This window comes from Rousettus aegyptiacus, unplaced genomic scaffold, assembly GCF_014176215.1.
Source record: "Rousettus aegyptiacus isolate mRouAeg1 unplaced genomic scaffold, mRouAeg1.p scaffold_m13_p_14, whole genome shotgun sequence".
NCBI lineage: Eukaryota > Metazoa > Chordata > Mammalia > Chiroptera > Pteropodidae > Rousettus > Rousettus aegyptiacus.
The window spans coordinates 12,363,280-12,385,916 of NW_023416289.1; the positions used below are offsets into that span (position 1 = coordinate 12,363,280).

Below are 22,637 nucleotides of genomic sequence, written 5' to 3' on the forward strand. Positions count from 1 at the left end.
CATGGGTCTTTCCTGAAGGAACAGAAAAGGACACAAGACTGAGCAGGACACCACAGTAGACTTAACAGCAGGCTCATGCTGAAGGCAATTCTCATTTAGTTTTGCTCATCTTTCCGTTCAATCTTAACTCTCCCTGGAGGGGAGAGAGAGTCTGCCACAGCCCTAGGGAAGCCCACACAAAGTCCAAAGGATTTGATTAGGAAGGTTCCCTGGCCGTCGGCCAGATGTTCTTTTTTCTCAGTTTCATACCATTATACGCTTGCGTGTTTTCCTGATCATTTGTAAACAGCACTGACTTTGACCACGGCTCCTATTCTCATTTCAAATATTTCACACTTGGCTTCTGGGGGCTATGTACAAGTCCTTATAGCTGGTCTTGGTGACCATCATTCAGCAGAACCAGTTCAGAAATAAATCACTTGACTCCACAGAGCCAGGAGCAACTTTGAGTCCCCAGCTCTAGGTCACAGTGTCTACTGGTTGCCAAACAACATTACAGATTCTTGTTTAATCTGATGAGTTTTCCCCTGCTGAGCCAGAGATCTTATATTTGACCCTCTCACACTTGACTAGCTGCCAGTCTCTGAGATAGCGATGACTTTTCCCTGGCTCAGGGAGTCAGGTGGATTGTCTATGTGCATAAGGGATGCCCTGGCAGAAAACCAGGAACTGTGTGGAGGCCTAACAGATATATCCCACCAGGAGGACTAGGAGGTCCTGCTTGGCTCTGGAATGCAGTGGTAATTCACTAAGTGATGCCCTGCAGGTCCAATGGAGTTGATGCAGCCTCGTAAACTACTACCAGGGAATAGCTGTGCCTGTACCAAGAGGATCCAGCTCTAAAACTGTACTTTTCCAAGTAGACGCTCATCCTATCATTGTCAGTTTCTCCACTTTCTCTGGGGAGCACAACCCCCCCCCCCAGCTTAATACCACCACCACACTAGCATTTACTGTTTTCTGCTGGCCTAACCAATAAATTAAACCTGATACATGCCGATTCCCGCCCTTTTTAGCTCCCAAAGGCTCTTGCCTATAGAAGAAAACCTTGAGTGAGCTCAGAGATCCACCAAGTGCACTGAATCTCATCATCGCTAATGAACCCTTTTGAATGGTCACTCATTCCCAGAATAGCCACAAAGCCCGTAATTTCTCTCAAGTCATGGATGTCCATCCCTCTCACTCATTATTGAAAATCACACCAAGGACTTAGAATAGGTAAGCAAGCGGTAGCTGCCACGGACAAGGAGAACCCAGTGTGGTGTCATTAACGAGCAATGATGCACTTTCACAGAGTCGCCACCCGGCGCTCAACTCACTTCCCTCTGGCCTCTTCCACAGCTGTATCACAAATAAAAAGGTGGCTTTCATTAGTCAAAATTAGGCTGAAGTCCTCCACCATCTCGGCTGTAAAGAAAGATTTGGCAAGGTGGCTCCTTCGGATCGCTAGGCCACAGACCCTGAAACAAATGCACTTGGGAATCGGCTGGTGTCAAACGTCTTAGTGATAGGACGGGTTGATTGTTGGGTAGACACCTTGAAAGTCAGGATCAGAACCCAACAGTCGCACAGTCACTCGGGGGCTTCTTTCGTGGTGTCACCCTCCTTCAGCTACAGGACGCGGGGGAACCCCATTACTTTCCCAACTTCCCTGCAATTGCTCTGGCTGGGCACCCCCCAGCGAGTGAGCTGGAGAGACACAAAACGGAAACCCAAGGGGTGAAAGTGAGGGAGATGCACAGGGAGAAGACAGAGGGTGGCGGGGCGTCCGCTGAGGGCACAGAAGTAGGACTCAGTACTTACCCCAGCCAGGAGGGAGGGGGCCCAGCGGGTCATGGTCGGTCGAAGTACTTGAAGACTAAACACAAGAAACAGCAGAACACAGAGGTTTTAAAAAGCTGCTGGTTAAAAATAAATTGATAGATAAAAATAAAAATGCCAACAACTCATTTCCACCTTTGGGCTCTTTGCAGAGGAGACAGTGGGGCCTTAGGTGGCATTTGCTCCTCTCGAAAGTCTTTTTCAAAAAAGAAAAACTGAAAAAGAACCATGTACACTGAGGACCCAGATGGGTTTTAAAGAAACTGTTGCCTGGGGGAGGAAGAGGTGTGTGGACGAAGGCGGGCTGGGGCCGTGGAGGAGGCAGGCCCGCCGCAGGCATGGCAGGACAGCCCAGAGCCAACGGCCAGCAAGGCGCTGCCGGGGGAGCTCGGCCCAGTGCCTCTGCTCAGCTCCTGCTCCCAACGGCCAAGGAGACTGAAATCACCACCACCTCCAACTTTCTCCAAGAACCACACACGGGAGGGGAAAAAATATCGCAGGCCTTTCCAATGAAATCATTCCCACAAGTCCTGCCCACGCCCAGAGCTTCCTGGCTGGGGGCTGGGCCCTCCTCCCTCCACCTCCCTCCTGGGTGCTGGGAGAGGGAGCAGCAGCGGTGTGCACAGCCCAGACTGAGGGCACATTCAGGCCCCAGGCCCCTCACCTCCCCCAGGAATGTTTTCCTTCCCTTCACAAAGCACCTTTATTCTCCTCTGGCCTAAACCTGAAGTTACTCAGTGTTCTGCGTGTGCCTGTCTGGGGAGGTGGGGCTGGGGGCGAGGTGGCGAGAGAGAAGGGGAGACAGGAGAAAGAAGGGGGAGCTGACTCCAAGACTTGAGGGTCACTGTTTACATTAGAGTTCTCCCCCCAACCCCCAGACTAATTCTGCTGCAAAGTCCCAGGGGCAGGGCTGCAGTGGACCGAGAGCTCTCATATCCTGCAGGGAAGGGGGTGCTGTCAAAAACTTTTCATAGTTAAATAAAACAAGTATTGTTCTGTGCTTTATTTCTCTCTCTCTCTGTCTCTCTCTGTCTGTCTCTGTCTCTGTCTCTGTCTCTCTCTCTCTGAAGCATTTTTATTTCACTTACTAAAATTTAATCGTTACATTAGGGGATCAAGTTCTCAATGCATACTTCGGGCTGCCTGGCTGGCCCCTCTGGAGCCACACACAGGCACGAGGATGAATGGAGCTCAGTCAGGGCTTGAGAAAACATTGGTGCGACTCAACTGCCAATGAACCCCCTCTCGCAGCCCACCCTCCACCCCCGGCTGAAAGGACAGAGAAACTTTCTTTCCAAGGTGGCAGCACAAACAACTCTTCCAAAGCAAGTTCCAACAAAGACGTTTAAGTCTTGAAACCATAGGTTCGTTCCTTGATGGGACAGAGCCCCCTTTCAGCAAAGGGCCTCCCACCCAGCAGAATGAAACTGCAGGAAGGTGCGGGAGGCTGGGCCGTCCTCATTTAGGGCACATTCCCATCAGCGTAATGTGGAGGACGTGCTCTTAATCTCCACCACAACTCAGGTTTGTCTGATGGTTACTGGAAAAGATCTCCCAGATTCACAGAGGTTGTTTGGGTGGAGGTGGGGTGCGGCATCTCATAAAATCCAGATTTCTCCAACTTTGTAGTTAATACATAAGAATGGTATGTATAAAAGCATTCAGCAATATAAGGAAAGGAACTAACATGTAAAACACACATGCATTTCAAATAACAAAGCGAAATAATACAATGCAATGAGATAAGTACTGAGCTGTAGCAATGTCCTTGCAGAAGGGAAGAACTACAGAAAAGGTCATTTAAAGAATTTAAAGTGTGTGGTGCAAAATTGTGTGCTGCTTCAGGTCTTTTTTTGAAATAAGTGGATAATCCAAAAAGCATTCAGGGCTCTGATGGGAAATTAGCTCCCTACTGGTACCAACCGGGCTTTAGTCGACTCACGGTCTTTTGTTTAACTCTACAAATCAACCAACCAAATGGTCTTTACTGACAGCCTCTGTGATCTGCACTGAACTAGAAACAAAAATATATATATATATTTATCAAATGGCAAATATTCCCTTTCCTAATACCACGGCATCTAGAGTATAGGCACATGACTTAAGAACAGCCAATCAGATGCTCCCGCCCTGAACTTGTAGGGACTGGCATGAAAGCACAGGGGCTGCTGGAGAGTCCTCACTGCTGCAGAGAGTCCAAAGTCCAGTAGAGCATCAGTATTTAATGGCAGTAGGACAGGGTGATGTCCTATGCAAACTATTCCTTTGTGTTGCCTACCCCTGGTTTCTGCCAGAGCTTGGTTCTTCGGAATTGTGTTAATTCTATGAACTACCCAATTTCCATTTGACAAATTCCTTTTCTGCTTAAGTTTAATCAAGTGGGTTTTTATGATTCATCAAAATGAACTCTGACTAGTATACAAAGCACGGGGAGAAAAATTTAAAAATTTATCAGCCCTTTTCTTAATCCTTGCCTTTTTTAATGTCATAAACTTCATACAACGTCAGCTCTCTTGTTAAAGTATTCATGTTATATCTTTGGTATCCTCCGATTCTTATTTTATCAGATCTACATCCCCCACCCTCATACCCGTAAGAAGGGGAGAGAAGAGGAAACAGAGACAGGAGAGAAATCAGAGATTTATAAACAGTACATGAAATGTGGTCAGTGGAAGCCAACGCTCATAGCGACTTTACGTCTTACACTTAAAGCAAAGCACTTGACTATTTTGGATATTTGTTTCCCAATGTACATAGTATGCCTTGAAAAATAAGAAAAGGAAGTTGACAGAAGCCAAGGAGAAAGAAAAAATAAAAGCTACTCATCATGGCCAAAACAACAAAACCCCAAACCCCACGTTTCTAATGAGCCAATGAACAGCCCCTTCTCTTCTAGCAAAGTCCCCAAAATGAGAGATCCCAAGTGTTACCTGGAGCACAGCTAGAAAAGTCCTGAAAAGGGGGGTGTGGGGGGAGGTTATCATCAGAAAAGAAGTCCTAGGACGTGCAGGTGATTCTAAGAGACAAGACAGTTTCCTTTATTACTAGGAAGAGAAAGAAATGGTGTTGAATAATTTTCCTGGTAACTATCCCTGGATTGGGAGATCTGGGGTGCAGGCCACAAGCCAGACAGCTCACGTGAGTTCAAGTCCCTCAGGGACTAAAGTCTAAGTTCCAGTAATATTTTAAGATACAAACTCAGAAATAAAGAATGTCTAGCAAATACAGCCGAGGAGGGCAGGAAAGGCTCTGAGAAGGGCATAAAAGTTACAATGTGGAAGGCAGGCTCCTTTTTTTAAAGGATATACCCAGTGGATACAGAATGAAATGCAGGTGCTTGAGAATTCAATCCAAGGGGCCCTCTACAGAGTAAGAACCAAGTAGTCTGTTTCTGGATAATGCAATTTGACATCCTCACATTAGGAGCCACGGAATGATTTCTGCTTCAGTCCCGCTGACACTAGATGCCTCCTCTGGTTATTAGGAGAGGACCAAAGTAGGAGCAAAGGAAAAGGTGCCAGAGAAGTAGTAGTAGGCTGTGAGACGGGTCTGGTCGCAATGTGTACAACCGGGCCTAACATCCTCAGTGAACTGCACTGGGAACATGAAGCAGAGCACAAGGTGAAACTGCACGGGCCTACACAGTATGTGCATGATGCTCACAAGAAGCATATGCACTGGAGGCATTGGGAAAAGGGAAATGTCAGAAATAAGAGAACAGTGACAGAGACTGAACAAACTATGTGTTGAGGTGGACAACAAGAAAGAATTGTGGGAGACTAAGATCTGGAGTCCCTTGATTTCCATTTTGAACTATATTTCGTGTTCTCTGCAGGGCAGCAAAGAACAGGTCTCAGTTTCAGCCCCAAAGGAGGAGGGGGTGGGGAGGAGAAGGCAAAGCCACTGGTAGAGTATCAGGTCTTAAGTCTACTGAGTCGAACCTTGGGCCAAGGCCAAATCCCGAAATAACTCCATGAAAGCAACTCTTCTTACTTGGACCAGGACATGGCACCATACAAACAAGAGGGGCAAACCAAACCTGGGGGGAGGGAAATCAATAGACATTGAGAGCTGACCCAAAAAAGATTCCTACCACATTTTTCAATATGAGTCCTGTTTCAGGGAGAAAAGAAAATTGTCACTTCAATGCTGAACCCTCCTGAATTCCCAACCAAGCTGAGAAAACCATTTTAGGGTACTCAGAGAGAAAATTTTTTTTTTAGTGCTTAATTTTTACTTTTAGAGGACTCTCCTAGTCAAAGTTTTGCTTCTGCAGGTCTGGGATGACACTGCTAAAATGAGAGAGGCAGGCACGAGGAATGAATGTGCCAAAACGCCAAGCAGACATGAACTCCAGAATCTTCCCTTTCACATACCAAACACCTCGGTCAACCTACAGAACCTACCTGGTGCATGGTAGAGAAGAAAAAAGGATTCCTTTAATGGATTCTTTTTTAATTTGAGAAGTTGAGTAAGCAGGGAGACAAAACCATGTGAGACTCCTAAAATGTGTCCTTGTCTTTAAATCAAAGGATAAAGAATCTATGGCCATGCTACCCTGCACAAGCCCAATACCAACTGATTTTGGAAGCTAAGCAGTGTCGGGCCTGGTTAGTACTTGGATGGGAGACCACCTAGGAAGATCAGGTGCTGTAGGAATAAAATATAAAAAATAAGGGACTGTAAGCTGACAAAGTCCTTGCAATCTGTGAGTTCAACCAAGGGTTGCCTCACCTAAAAAATGAATGAATGAATGAATGAATGAATAAAAATATATCAAAAGACAAAGAGGCCCAGACCTTCCCAGTTTTGCAAGCCATGAGCACCCAAGAAAATGGCAGGTAAGGTCTTTGGAGGCCAGCTCAAGAGGAACAATTTCTGAAATGCAGAGAATGACCAGATCCAGCCCAGTTTTGAATGGCCAGGTCTCATACAGCACGCCAGAACAGGGTATCAGGCATGTGTGAAAGGAGTGGGAGGCCTGGCATAAGAATGTAAGCAGTGTTGTACTTGGTAACCATCAGGGCATAGGTTGTAGACAGGCATTATGCTTACTTGTGGAGGCAACTTAATGCAACAAACACCGTGATTTCTGCTCATCAATGCTAAAGAAATTGGGGTCCTCATCAGTTTCCTCACTTTATATTGAACAATCAGACCCCAAAAATAGAAGAGAGGACAAGCCAGCCCAGGGAGCTGCCACCATGCCTTGTGGTTGATGATGTAGCTCCTGCCTTGGGTGAACAGAGAAAGAGCTGCAAACAAAGGCAAGGCTGATGATGAACTCAATTAAATAGAATGAATGATTTTATGAGCTATCTCACTAGGGTAGTATTTGATTTATAAACAAGTGTGGAGTTAAAGTTCACTTCAAATAGAAACAATGTGGGTTAAACACAGTGATTAAATGTTGTGGACCAGCTCAAAAAGTTTCCAACTCCCAATCCAATACGCCCTGTGAAGGTTCTCCATAGACCCCAAACTTCATGTTCAAGGTGCTCTGAGAAAATGAACTCAAGAGTTCCAACTTGGGAATCTCTTCTCTCCCTTCCAAGGAGGCTGTGTGGCTAAGCTACCCTCATGCTACCAGGTCGCTGGTGGAGGCTCCAATGGGATGAAGACTCAGGAAGGTGGGGCTGAGAGGATCCCGAAAGGAATACAGCATGGGAGACCACTAGAACTACAGTACTCTGAATTCTGAAGTAGAAAATTTAAATGCTATTCTGTAGGTAATGACCACAGAAGTTTTTGAGCCAGTAATAATAAATGACAGTGATAAATGTAGAGCAAATCCCCTCTTCCTTAGCCCTCCATGGTGATTTTTTAAAAAGTGATGAAATGACAATGATATTTGAAGACTGTTCAAACGGGAACAGGCGGTGCAGATGGGAGGAGAGAGAATGCCAGCAGAGCATTCCCAGAAGTCGCCCTAACCACTCTGGTAGGAGGGGCAGAGAAGAATCAGGAAGCAGAGAGAAGGTGGTTGATCTAGGCCAGAGGGTCAATAAACTTTTTCTGGAACGGGCTGAACAGTAAATATTTCAGGCTTTGTGGGCTATATGGTCCCTGTTGTCGCTACTCAGCTCTACTATTATAGTGTGAAAGCAGCCACAGTCAACACCTAAACTACAAGTGTGCTTGTGTACCAATAAAACTTTATTTACAAAACCAGGCATTGGCCAGTTTGGACCACTGGTCAGAGTTTGCCAACCCCTGATCTAAATAAACTTTAAAGGTCCCTCTATCCTTGAGAATCTGTCAGATAATAAAGATCTAAAGAAAAACAGAAAGAGAAGAATTTGGGTAGTTGCTCTGATTTGTAAAGGTGAGGTATGGTAGAGGTCACAGCTGACCTTCAGGTTTAAGTCAGAGTAAATGGACTTGGATTGGAGGAGCCAGAAGAGAAACCCAGTGTTAGAAGAAAGATGGCGTATTCAGTTTCAGATATATTGAATCCTTAGACACAGAGGCTGGACATTGAGTTTGTAAGTCCGAAACACTGAAGTTTGAGGAATTTCACTGTGATGAGTAAAATCTCCAGGATCACTGACAATTTCCCTGCTCACCAAACAAGTCAATGCAGAATATGCGAAGCTGCACTTTCTGTAGTGCTGGGAGGCTCCCCTCCCTCGTGGCAAGTCCCTGCCCTCTCACCTGGTAGAGGAATCTTTGGCTGAAGTGCTGCATGGCACCCTGGAGCTGATTCCGCTGTGACTGCCACTGCTCGTAGTTCCGCACATACTCGGCGGTGGGGCGCTGCCAGGTGGTGGTACGAGTGTTGTGATCCACATAGTAAAACCTGCCTCGGGGGTCTGTGCGTTTTTCCCAGCTGGAAACATTAAGCTCAGCATGAATATAGTGACCACCCCACCCCTACCCTTAAATTCTAGCAAAATCTCAAGGTTGGTGACAAGAAGACACCAAGGAAGGGTGAAGTGCAGCCTCTGGCACAGGGGCTTGCTTGGCTGCTCTGGGGAGGCACAGCCAGGCAGGCCCCAATCACAGAGGCTTCTAGGAATAAAGATGATTATAGTAGGCAGACATTTGTGGTTGCATCCTTAGCAACCAATCCCACCTTACCATTAGCTCCTGATTTCCATTTGGGGGATCCATGTGGTTCTGGGGTAGCTGATTCTACTTCGAACCCCAGAGTTGAGCTGTTGACTGGACCAGGAGTGGGCGTGTGACCTATGCTGGCCAAGCCAGGTAGATCTCAGGACTTTTGCTAACAATTCTGGGGAAAATGGTCTCTCTTTCTTGCTGGATATGACTGAGAATGCATACAGTCCTGAGAGCCACTGGCCGCCATCTTAGACTCAAATATAATATAAAGTTGACCCAGTGGATGGCAGAGTTGAAAAATGAAAAAAAAAAAAAAAAAGAGAGAGAACAAACAAACAAGAAAACAACCCAGCTTCTTGGTGATACTGTTCAGTCACTATATTAGGTTTCACTTGAAACCAAGATCTAGAATTTTCAGTTACATGAGCCAGTAAATTCTCTCGACTATTTAAGCCAATTTGGATCTCATATTATGTTACTTGCAACTGAAATTATCCTGATACAAGCTGCCAGTGAATACATGTAACACATTCATGAGAAGCTTAGTGCAAACGACAGTAAAACTCTCTACGTTATCTTTAGTGAAGAAGCAATCTTTCCGAAGTTGGTCCTAAATCGCCCATGGGCAAAACAGGGCTAGAATGCACAGCGAAGTCCTTAGCTGTGCTTGCTAGATCTAGTTTCATTTCTATGCACACAAGGAAGAGATGATCAAAAGAAAGTAAGAGAGGGACCTTTGTGGGGAGATGAAAATTTTTTACATTTTGATGGGGTGTGGGTTACCATGAGTGTATACGTTTGTCCAAACTCGGCAAACAGTACATCTGAGATCTGTGTATCTCCCTGCATGTAAATTTTACTTCAATTTTAAAAGTGAATTTGAACCTAATCAAGCCTCCAAATCTAACTAACAGTTTAAAAGAAGATAAGGGATAAAGGAGCATGTTACACAATACCACAAGGTCACAACTAGCCACATCCAGAATATGAGAAACTCTACAAGACAAATTCCCAGGATCATCAACAAATAACTGCCCCCCCCCCAAATAAGAAAGGGTGGGGGAACTTATAGGTTAAGAGAGACTTATGAGACATATCAGCTAAAAGCACTGTGTTGATCCCTAGTTTAAAAACTAAATATAAAAACATTTTTAAGACGATTGGGGAAAATGAAACATAGACTGGGTGTGGCATGAAATAAAGAAATACTATTCATTTTGTTGGGTGGTATAATGGTATTTTGGTTATTAAAAAAAAAAAAAGCCTTACTCATTAGAGACATGTGTGATGTATTTATAGGTCAATGGATATGATGTCTGGGATTTGCTTTAAAATTCACAGTCCCCCCTCCTAAAAGTGGGAGGTCAGATGAAACAAAATGTTATTGTTAGAACCAGGTAAAGGTTACAGGGATTTATTGGACTAGTCTCTGAAATTTGGTGTAAGCTTGGAATTTTCCATTGTAAGTATGAAGGAGGAAGGGGAGAAAAGGAGTTTAAAAAAGATAAGAGATACCACCGAAGAAAATAGGATCCCACTGCAAAGAGAACCCAATATGGATTTCTACTGTATGATTCCAAACTGTTGGAGGGTCTTTGTTCCCTGACTACCTTCTCATTTCATCTTCTCTGAATTCTTACCTTCCATGACTATCATGCTTCAGTCTGGTATCTTCCTCAGCTTTCGGGATTGGCCTCCTAGCTGACTTCTTTTTTTGCTATCTTTTCAATAATTCTTTTAAACGCAAAGCCTCCCTAAACATGGCTTCTCCTCAAGCAGTTTCCAGTCTCATGGCCAGTTCCCAGATGGTGTCTCGATTCCGCCTGCTAGACTGCATTGCCTTCACGACCTGCTGTCACTTTGGGTTAAACTAAACACTACAGCTCTCTCCCAAACCTGTCTTTCCCAGTCTTCCTCATGTCTGACTTTTTCTCAAGGGTGAAACCACACCATCATTCCCAACTCTCTTCCTCTCCTGCTGTCAGTAAACAACTCAGCCCAAGGGGTTCTTATTTTGTATCTCCCTGCCCTTGACTTTCCTTTTCTATGTCCAACTACCCCTGAGATGATCTTCCCACTCTGATCCAGCCTAAAAACTGCCATCAGGGTAACCATACAAGACAAACCCCTTATGTCATGCTCCTGCTCAAAACTTCAAGTGACTCCCCACTGTCCTTGAGTCAAACACTTTAGTTACCAGTTAAGGCTCACAATAACTTTCCCACCTTTATCATAAATCCTTTCAACTAGTGATTTTTATTTCTTATCAAAGAAATCATGTATATAGTTAACAATGCAAAAAGTACTACAGGGGATACAATGAACAACAGTGTCTCCTGCCCTACTTCTCCCCATCCATTGCTGATTCCTGCTCCCCAGAAGCAACTATTTTCAACTCCTGGCTACTCCTTCTACTATTCATAGCCATATTTCTAAGTAACATGCTTATTCCATGACTTCTTGACTCCTGCTATTTAGCTATTATAGACTTTGCATTATAAAGATTTAGTTTTTGCATCCCACACCCCAACACACACAGCCTTCCTCTGCCTCATTCTCCCAAACAGAAAACTATTAAATCAATATTCAGAGTTTACATTATGACTTCCTTACTTGTACAACTTTTTACTTTGCTCTGGAGTTAAGAACTGCCTTGTTTCATTCTGTTTGGCTTTCATGATCCTATCACTAGTTCACTTCCGGAATCTCACTAATTCACAAATAGGACACGTGGCCTCTCAGTGTCATTTATCTCTTAGCCACATCTCTCCTGGAACCCTTTGTGAAATGTGGACAGTGGTCCTCCAGGCCTGCTCTCCACTATTGTCCTGAGTCGCCTTCCCTCACCTTCCTCTCAGGAATGTGTTTGGCCCCTGAACTGAGTCCTGTGCCCTGAATCTCATATCTTCTTTCTTGGTTTCCTCTTGTCTAGTGGAATAAATCGTCTCGTAGCTTCTGAGAAAGGATGCACCAAAATTAATTTTTTGAAATCCCGCATGTATGAAGATGCCTTTATTTTGAGCATCACACTTGAGTGTTAAAATGACTAAAAGTCGATTTCTAGAAAGGAAATGGTTTTCCATCAGAATTCTGAAGGTCCTGCTCCATAGATGTTGTTGAGAAATAAGGATGCCAATTTCGATTCCTGATCCCTGAATGTAAATTATTTATTCCCCAGGGAAGTTTTTGAGATGTTCTCTGGGCATTCCAAATTTCCAATAGGATGTGGCTTGGAATGGGTCTTTTTTCATTCTCTGGGCTGGGAATTTGATGGTCACTTTGAATATGGATGCTGCATCTTTCAGTTCTGGCAATTTCCTTTTATTCTTTCTTGGATAGTTTCTTATCCTCTATTTCTCTCTTCTTTCTTGCTAAAACTACTATTCAGATATTGGATCTCCTGGACACACATAATTTTCTAACCCCCAACTTTATCTTTCAATCCTTCTGTTATTTTTTTTATTTCTACTGTCATATATGTTAATTTCTAAAAAGCTCTTCTTATTTTTTCTCGTTTTCTGCATGGTTTGTTTTATGCTCTGTTCTTGTTACACAGATGCTGTATTTTCTCCCAAATCTTTAGGGATATAAATAATAATTTGGTTTCACTTTTTGAAGTTTTTTTCTGCTCCCTACATTGTTTTTACCAAGTCCCTTTTTCTCTGTCTGCTGGTCTTTGGCTGTTCTTTGACATTTAAAAGTGAGCCACTAAAACACTGACTGGAAGCAATGTGTGCCCACGTGAATGCTGGCCAACAAGAGGCTTCAATCAGCTGTTTCTCTAGAAGATCCCCAAATTCACAACCCATAGTTGTCTTCCCTGAGACTGGTCACTTTCCCCAGCAAAATACTTTCCCATCATTAGCCTGGGAATAGCATCCTTACTTAATCCTTCTTTTTTCTGAGTTCGTCCCTGCCTTCAGCTATGGCTGTGTCCCCCAGGCCGGTTCTGCTCTCCTAGGAGCTTCTTATTCTAGCAGCAGCCATAAGGTCACACTTGTGTGTGTTTGTGTGTGCACCTGTATATATGTGGGGAGGAGGCATGGGAGTAATGGTTGATAACCTAGGAATCTAACTGTTCTCTGCACAGATTTCAAACTGAACTTCAGGTTTTTAGACACACACACACACACACACACACACACCCGTGTCTCCCATTGCTGAGGCTTTCCAGGGCTCCATGGTACAAACTGGCTGGCTTCCTGGTGGAAACCCTACACTTCAGGGTTGGGTTTCAGCTTTCTCAGCTCTACCGTTTATCTATGAGCAACTAAACTTTGATTAACATTTCCCATATGCTGCTTCTCCTCTTCCATTCCTTAACTGTTGATGGTTTATACTTTTTTATACCTTTATTGCCACTTTAGTGGGTTTTCAGGAAAGAACGGAAATAAACATGTTCGATTCCCATGTTTAAGTAGAAGTCCTCTGCACTGGTGAATTTCAAACTTCGAAGCAGCCATAATCTCACCCTTGATTTCAGATGAAATCTTATGCAGAATCACAATAGATAAAAAAGCATTTGTTGGAGCCCCAGTCAGCCCTTTCACGTGCTGTGGGTACAAGTGGGCACCTCAACCAAAACCAGGTGCCTTGCTGGACACACTTTGAGTATCTTTCACACAAATCTTCCAATCCAGCAAAATGACTCCACACATCAGTCCCTAACTACACCTTTTACATTCACAGAGTTCCCCCAACCTGGATCGCTTTCCTCCAGCCTTCCCTGAAAGACTGAGTTCAATCTACCTCCTTCCATAAGACATCTCCAACCCCGTGCCCTATGATGATCACTCTCCCTTCTCATCTCTGGTCTGAACACCACCTAAGTGTGATTAAAGAGCAAATTATCACATTCATCCTTAGCTAACCAGGTCCACTACTTTTTGCTCCTGGATAAAATAACTGCTCATCATATAAGTATCCCATGGGTCTGAGAAAAGGGGATGGCCATGATAAAATGAATCCTTTGCCTCAATCTCACTCCTCAGTGATTAGGTCTGCTGAGATAATCTGTAGTTTCAAGATTGCTCTCACCATGGTAATACTTCCCTGAGGTGGAGCTTCTCCCCTTAATTGGTAATGAAAGCTTAAGCATTCTGTCCTCTGTGTTCCCTATTACATGGTGGAGTAAGTTCTAGAGGCTCAAAAATCTGGGTCTAAAACTTAGGAAGAACTAATAGGCTATGTGGGGTGTATAGCTGATAAATCATCTGATGATAAATAAATCATCTCCTAATAAATCACCAGAACTATCTTGAAAATATGAAAGCTGGATCTAGTGTCCCACCTCAGTCCTTAAAGAAGAGTAAATCCTCAGCCATCCTCAGAAGATACCATAAATAAATATCGTCATTTAGAGGCCATCCAAATGTTTGCCAGGTCAAGGCCTATATAACTTATAGACCAGAGGTTATGAGGCAGCAACCAGCACAACCACTTCTTTTAAACAAACATTCTATAAAAACACAAAGTACAAGTATGCAACACATCCTCTTAAACATCAATGATTAATTTGCAACATGATTGCAGAAATTTGACTATTAGCTGGGTATCTGATGACAGTAAGGACATACTATTAACAATATAGTGCTCTTATTTTAAATAAGAGAACTTTTGAAGAAATATATGCTAAAATATGGATATAATGATATAATTCTGAGATGTGCTTCAAAATAATCTAGGACAGGAGTGAAAGGATTATAGATCAGCAGTTGGCAACTTTTTTTCTATAAAAGGCCACAAAGTAAGTATTTTAGGCTTTGTGGGCTATACAGTCTCTGTCACAATTACTCAACTCTGCCACTGAACACAGAAGCAGCCATAGATCATAAATGAACAAATGAGTGTAGCTATGTTCCAATAAAACTTTATTTGCAAAAACAAATGGCAGGCCGGATTTTTTCCATAAGCCTATAGTCTGCCAACCTCTGGTATAGATGATGCATGATTGGCCATGAGTTGATAATTGTTGAAGCTAAGTGCTGAGTATGTGGGGATTCTCTCTACTTTGTGCGTATTTGAAAAATTCCATAATAATAGGAAAGCTACCATATTTTCCTTAATAAATGTTTAATTTTTTTCTAAGAAGTCAATGTTTAACTTTGGTAACTTCACTGGACTTAAAGTAGAAAAGAGTGAAACTAATGATGACGGATTATCAGTTTCGCTTCCAGAAGGGTAAGGAAAAAGGAAAACACAAGCATTCTACTAGAAATATAAAACTAAAAGCAGTCCGTCCATGAAAATTTGTAGAAGGCAAGGTGGTATTTGCCTGGCACATAATTGATAACTGAACCAAACAGAGCACAAGGGTCCTCCCCACCTCTGACATTCTCTCCCTCCTCAAGCTGAGAAGGGGGAAGTGTTCATACTTTATGCAGGAGCCCTTCATGGCTGCTTTACTGGGAGGTGAATCTTTACTGAGAGCAGAATACATTCCCTTTTGAAAGCTCTCAGGACTGGGAGATGCATGTGGAAAGAACTTTCTGTCCCTGGCAGACGGGGAACCAAACCCCTTCTCCTTGAACTTGGACAGTCTCCCCTCACTTGGAAGCCTCACTCATCCTTTAGTTTTGGAGAACTTAAGCTGTGTTCTCACAAAGCCCAGCTGAATGAGAAGCACAGTCTTCAGGGGCTGGTTGGGCACAGGGTGCTGTGAAATGTATCAATACCCTTTCCATCTTAGCCTCCCCATACCCAATTTGTCCTCAGAGATGCTTAAAAATTCTAGTATGCCCTAAGAAATGAGAGCAGAATTAAGGTAAGTGAATAAGCAACCAAATTACACAGAAAAACTTCCCTGTACTTTACTACCTCTGCAGAAAGAGACTGAAAACCTAGCCCTATTAGGGTATTTCTGGGTGAAATGATTAAGGGCATTGAGGCAGCAATGACCCAGTAGTCCTCCCCGTCCTCCAGGATCCAACAGCCATATAGATCTGAACGCAACTTAAAAAAGCCCATGGCCATCAGTTACGGCCAATATAATATATGTGGGGAGAAGGGAAAATATGAAGAAGGGTGAAAGAATGTAGAAGGGGAAGGCAATGGGGTGGGAGAAAAGGAAGGAGAAGAAAATGGGAAGAAATAAAGAGTTGGTTATGGTGGAGAAACCATTTGGTGGTGACTCCTGGTGCCAGTTCTAGAGTCTCAGGACTTGTTGGTCCATGACTTACCCTGGAGGAAGAGGCCGTTCCCAGGTGGTGGTCTTGGTATTGTGGTCAACATAGTAGACACGCCCATTGGGCAACTCTCGCTGCTCCCATCTGAAAAATAAAGTTAAGGGAAGCATGAGGTACACTGTTGAAAGGCATAAGACCTTGTTCGAAAGAAGTCCTTCACTACCGATGTGGCTAATTTGAGAGGAAACATCAAATACGACATGCAAGATCAACCTAGTTGTCAAACGAGCTCTATATTGTCACTGAAAGTGGCCCCCAAGAGTACTTCTTAAGAAAACTGTAACGGTTCCCCTGTATGGACTCACTGTACTAGGAGATGCCATCGATTACTATATGTTCCATAGATTTCCCTAAATTAGTATCTCTTGTCCATTCTGGGATCAAAGATCTCTTTAGGAATATGATGAAAGCTGAGGACTCTTTCCAAAATGCACTTACCAACAAAAATATGTAATTTCTGGGGCTCATAGACCTCTCCTAAACTTTATCTACGGAAAACTCCATAGCCATTTTACCACACACTACCTCTTAAAGTCACAACTTATATAACTACCCCTGTTCTCCTAGCATCACATATGTTCATGATCACATTTCTTTTTAAAATACAGGATTCATTTACAGAGGATCTTTAAAAGAGATCTGGGTCACTCAAAGAAACATAGCATACTATTATTAATTGACTGTGCTATCCATGTTATTTATTAACTGTTCCATCCATAATTCTTCTGTCAGTTAAAATGAGATTAGGGTACTTAGGGTAGCTCGATCTGTGCTAATGGAGGAATGGCAAGGTATCAGGCGATCCAAAAAGATAATCCACAAGAAAAGTCATTACAAAATACAGCCAGGGACCACCTGTCCCCACACTCCCATTACTCCCACACCCAACAGTCTGGCAATAACTCCACTAAGCCAAGAACACAGTAACTAATACATAAAAAATGCAGAAATTTAATGATTTAATGATTGCTATTGTATAAAAGATGTTAATGGTCCCATTAGCTTTTATGTTTTACACTTATTTTATTTACTTCTACTTTAGGGTACGTCTAGGGGGAGATGACCTTTTCCAGGAAGCTGATACAGTCAGTTCTCCTGAAACACTTGTTTTGAAAATGCAGATCTATTCCATATGATTGATATATGAGGGAACACTGTGAACATAATGCAATTTGTTTCTTTACGCATGACTTAACTTTGAGAGCACTTAATGAACACAGAAGACTTGCCCCAGCTGATAGTCACTTAGGAAAACACAAAACCCACATGCACCTACCAGCTACCTCAGTTTACCATGTTATATGCCACACCCATCTACATCTGGTGTTACAACTCCTGTCTGATTTCATAACAAGACTCACAAACCCTTCTGACAGTTGCTTTCATAAGCAAACTTCAGGTCTTCTCATGGAAATGTGCCATACTTATTGTACTGTTTATATTTCAAACATTTAATATGTAAAACTATGCTACAATCATTATTAGTTTCCTATTTTATGTGTGTCACCGACAAGTTTTTGAGTGTCATGCCCCTAACACATTTTTCCCATATTCCTTGTGGTTTTTTATTGTGTGATTTTACATAGCACGGTAATTTTTATGAACACATATGTTATAGCAGAGTTGACTGTACACTGAAATAAACATTCTAACTTCTATTATAAAGCCTGATGTGTCTACTCTGATAGACATTAACTTTATTCAATACCATTTTTAATATATCAGTGGACTGCACCGATCAGTCCCTATACGGCTAGTTCAGATACAAGATATACATAAGGTTTTGAAGGCAAGGAAGAGAAGAAGGGTGCCATCACACAATGAGCCACGGGCTCATGTTTCACCTCATGCAGGCGTTGCCTCCATCCATTAAGGCAGGAAGAGCCATCGACATTGAGAAACAGGCTTGGAGAAGCTATATAGCTCTTACATGGCATTCGAACTCAGCTCTGACTCCCTAGCCCATGAGTTTTACCTCCGTGTCATGCTGAGAGGAAGAAAGGAGGAAAAGCGAGGTCAATTGGAATTTACAGGGAACCTATTGCCCAGCAGACAAAGTATCAGTTGCCTTCCCGATTCCCATCTCAAAGTGAACAGCTTTCCCTAGCACTGGAGTCCAGGCAGGGGCCCTGGACTGGGGCCCTGCAGAATCAAGATGACTATGGAAAAATTATAATGGGTCCACCATGTTCATTTCTAGGCTCTGCTTTAATCACAAACCTCTGCCCAGATATGATCTACCAGAAGAGGTTGCACACTGTGCATCACTGGCAGCGATAACCCTGGAAGCAGTGAGGTCCAGGGGTTCCACACTCCCACCCCTCAGAAGAGATCAACTACTGGGTTGAAGAGACCCAAACTTGCAGTCAAAAACATTTTCTCTCCTGGGTATTCTTGCTCATGGTTCTGGATGAAGTGGATAGTGGTGATTTGACCCAGGTGCCCTGGTTCCTCTCACTGCAAAAGGAAGGTCTTCAAATTTCATTCAGTATTTTATTAAAAGGGCAGAATCTTCTGGCAGAAGTGACCTGAGAAGTTAAAGATCTTCTCCCTATGGATGTCCCTCTTAATTAAGAACAAAATAGTAACAAATATTGCCAGCTCAAGAGGCTGGTGTCCCATGTGTGGGCATCTGGGGGGGCACCTTTTAGCAGCAAAGACAGGGTAATATACTATAGCTTCACATCGGCTCTCCAAACTCTTCCTGTCTGCCCAATAAGAGAGCAAATATGACATCCTCTTTATTCATTTGAATTTGGAAATGAAGAAAGTCTTGAAAAACATACTTGGCTTTAGGGTGAGTGCTGAAATATAGAAACTCCTTGAACCAATGGCAGCAAACACTTTCATAAGATTTGCTCGCAATAAGACTTAGGCAGCTAAGAACTCCTCAGCCGTCCCTAAGAAGTTAGTTCGATCTCTCCATTCCTTGGCAATTTTGTAGCATAAAAGCACCAACAAAATTAGTTTGCTCATTTTTCAGTCACTATTTGGAAAACTGTGTATATATGTGGATGGTGCTGCCCCTTTAGTAAAGACAAGATATTTATTGTAGCAACTGGAGATAAAAGGCACTAGAAGACCTTTTTCTCTATTCCAAAAATTCTCTGGTTACAATTTTCATCTGATAAGTAGACTCCTACTTTTATATTTCATTTTGGGCAAGGAGAACACTTTGGATTTTTAATACTTTGGCTAATATTTTAATTTAAAGATGGGATAACACTTGAAATTTCATGAAGTAAATGCTGTTAATTGATACAGAGGTCTTCCCACACACTGCCAAAAAGAAAATCAGTGTGAAGTCCTCTTTGCTTATATTCCAGAATTACAGCTGCTCTTTCTAAGCCTAGACAAGATCTTTCCATTCCATCTTTGATCCCAGCTGATCCTAGAAATGAAAGTCTCTCTTTCAGGAACTGTCATTGTCTGGCAAATCTCAATGTCCTTCTAAGAACCCTCTCAACTGGCTTAGCTGGAAAAATAAGACCTTTCTTCCATTACTTCGGGTTTTTTTTTTTTTTTTTTTTTTGCTATCTACATTTTTCCTTTCAAAATTGGAGTCCTGCTTGGATTAAATGTCCATGTAGGTCCTCCCTGATTCATGACCTGTCCTAGCTGCTTTCCTTAGAGAACTCTCAACTCCTCCCTTACCTGCTTGGCACCTCAGGATTTATACAAATCTCTTCCCTTCATTTATGTGGCACAGTCGGTCAATTCTATTGTTAATCAAACAAGCCTCCTGATTCCCATTCCTCCTCAGTAACTGCTGACCCACATAGACTAAGCCTTCTGACTGTCTTGGTTTGGTCTCCCTGCACCAAGAAAGTGATACTGGCAGCAACCTTTCATCAGCACATCCCTGTCAGGGGTTAGGTTGCTGTGCATTATAAGCATCTTCTTCACACTGAGATTAAAAGGCTTTTCAATCAAACTACCCACGGGTCTCAATACTATATCCTGGTCACGTGGGTCATATCTTCTCCCACTGAATAGCTTTCTTTGATGCACTCAGAAACAGTGTTCACAGCATCAAGCTTGATTCAGGTCCCTTCCCAACACATTGCTCTTTGGCCTTCAAATCAGTAACATTCAGTTGAACCAGAGACTACACAGGGTCTTTGTATCTGAAAGTATTTAAAGCAGTCTCCAAATTCAATTAATCATAGGTACTTTTTTAAAGCCTAAATTACCTTTGCTCTTATGGATTTTAACTGTTCTTTATTCAGTGTATATCGTTCATGCCCATGCCCCAAAACTCTCACCATCACCATAATTAAAAGGGTAAAGGCTAAAAATCTCAATCCATTATTAGGATGACATCTAAACATTTATCTCCTATGTTATCCTGAAAGGAAATTGTCTGGCCACCTGAACCACATTTTCTTGTGGACGGTTTCCTAAAAGGTCTTCAAAAAATTAATTCTCAGTGACCTGCCATTACACTGTATATTCAACCATCCTGATCAACGTATATCTTGGTCAACGCATTTCCCGTTTGAACAGAATAAGTTTCACCAAGAGTAGGATTAAGTTGGAAAGAAAATTAAAGCTGGATATGGAGTGCAGGTTAGTATCAGAGATGTTCTCTTAAAATTGCTTTTATAAATTAAATATCAACATGCTCAAAAATTTTACCTTGGTACAAGCATTATTAACTTGTATTATTTATTAATTTGCTAACTCTTATTAACACATTGAGCATAAGTAAATCTGACCCTCATTCAAAATACGCTCTCTCCATTAAAAAACAAAGTCACACCAGAACCTTACACATCCCAAAGAAAAGATGCCTTGATAGTTACTTAGACAAAAACTAAACTTCAGAAAAAAAACACTAAAAGCATGTAAGTATTCTTAAAGCTATTTATGAAAAAATTCAATTCCCTGCAAGCAAAAACTAAATGGAATTAATATTTTCTTACTATATATCCTTATAGTAAATGATTGTGAATGAGTCCTATTCCCCAAGCTCGGGCCACTTCCTGGGAGAGCTGTAAAATTTATTTCCTCTGTAGGAACATTTTCAGACTGACTGTTTTATAAATAAGAAATCTGTGTGCAATGAAATACATCTCCTGCTCACTATTTTCACTGCCTCAGTAGGTCCTTTGTAAACTGTGTAGGAAATGTGTTAAACTCGGTCCTTCCCCCAAGAACCTTTCTTGAAATACTGAGCTTTCCTTTAAATCTCAGCACAGTAACCCCATTTGTAAAACTATCAACAACCAACACTTATGCCTTTTACGCACAGGATAGCACAGTAATAGCTACAGAGGCTTCTGAACTGAGTCTGTTTTCTTCTCATTCTTCTTCAACCATCCCACTTTCTTCACCTAACACTATTCTATTGGAGTTGGCAACACATGGAGGTAAGATGATTCCTGGAGATGGTGTCTATAAAAAACATTTTTTTAACATTTTGCACATAAAAAAATTTTGCAGGTAAATGTGGTAATGTAGGGAAATAGTCACTCTTTAAAAAAAAAAAAAAAAAAAAAAAAAAAGGTGGTAGGACAAAAATGGGTATATTCTTTCCAAAGAGTAATCTGACAATGTGGCCAAAACTCATTCCTAGGTGAATGCCCTTAAACTCTGCAACTCTGCTTCTAGGACACACCCTAAGGCAGTAATTACATGTCAAAGATTTAGCTATAACTGCTTCTGCCACAGTCTGTTGTAGCATGTTACAGAAAAACTGGAAACGACCTAAATTCCCCCAAATGGAGAATTAGTAAAATAAAAGATATTATATCTATAATGGCTGTTCAAGTCATTTAAAAGTATACTGTTCTTTTATTAAATCGAAAATAATATCCATTCTCATCTGCATGTTTAAAATATTTAAAATAAAATAAATAAATTTAAAAGTATATATCGTAAGATTATCAAATTTTTGGTAGATGTGTGTTTATGTGTACGTGTATGTATATGTGGTCTCAGGCAAATTGTTTAAGGTCTCCTTATCTGCAAAATGAGGATAAAAGTGGTTACCACTCAGTGTTTTAAAGACTCCGTGAAATAACCCACTCACAAAACGGAGTACTCCATCGGCCATAAGAAGAGATGAAATACTGCCATTTGCAGCAACCTGGATGGACCTCAAAATAATCATGCTAAGCCAAATAAGCCACACAGAAAAAGTTGAAAACCACATGTTATCACTTATATGTGGGATATAAACCTAAAAGCAACAAATGAACAGGACAAACAGAGAGAGACTCATGGACATGGACAATGGACTAGTGGTTACCAGAGAGTCGGGGAGATGGGGAAGGAAAAAAAAAGAAAGTAAAAGAAAGCCACCTATTGCGAGCATATGATTTTTATTTTTTTAACAGGAGTAGAAAGTATTGTTTTATAAATAAAATTAGATGAGAATTAACAAAGACAACAACAAAAAACAGGGCACTCCCCAAAACACTGAAAACATTTAACACATGTTAGATATCATTCATGGTCAGGAAAAAATAGACACGAGGCACATAAAAAGCACCAGTGGTTAATCTAGGTGTTTGTTTATTGTTGTACTTCTTTCTTCTTCAATTTCTTTTTTTTCAAAAAATGAAA

The 22,637-nt window shown here is 42.0% G+C and overlaps 1 protein-coding gene and 1 pseudogene across 4 annotated transcripts in view; one reads left to right on the top strand and one right to left on the bottom strand.

Moving 5' to 3' along the window:
• The window catches only part of WWP2 (WW domain containing E3 ubiquitin protein ligase 2), a 123,395-nt gene that overhangs the window by 12,515 nt on the left and 88,243 nt on the right, over positions 1 to 22,637 (bottom strand). For 3 of the 4 annotated variants that reach the window (XM_016146870.2, XM_036232108.1, XM_036232109.1), the window contains exons 9-11: positions 16,062 to 16,151; positions 8,476 to 8,650; positions 1,804 to 1,858 (exon numbers count right to left, since the gene is read on the bottom strand). In XM_016146870.2, coding sequence (XP_016002356.2) covers positions 1,804 to 1,858; positions 8,476 to 8,650; positions 16,062 to 16,151 — 320 coding nt within the window. Of the gene's footprint in view, positions 1 to 1,803; positions 1,859 to 1,956; positions 6,309 to 8,475; positions 8,651 to 16,061; positions 16,152 to 22,637 lie in introns of those variants that run through there. The other variant, XM_036232110.1, reaches the window with a different exon arrangement.
• On the top strand, positions 6,362 to 6,480 carry LOC118611840 (annotated as a pseudogene).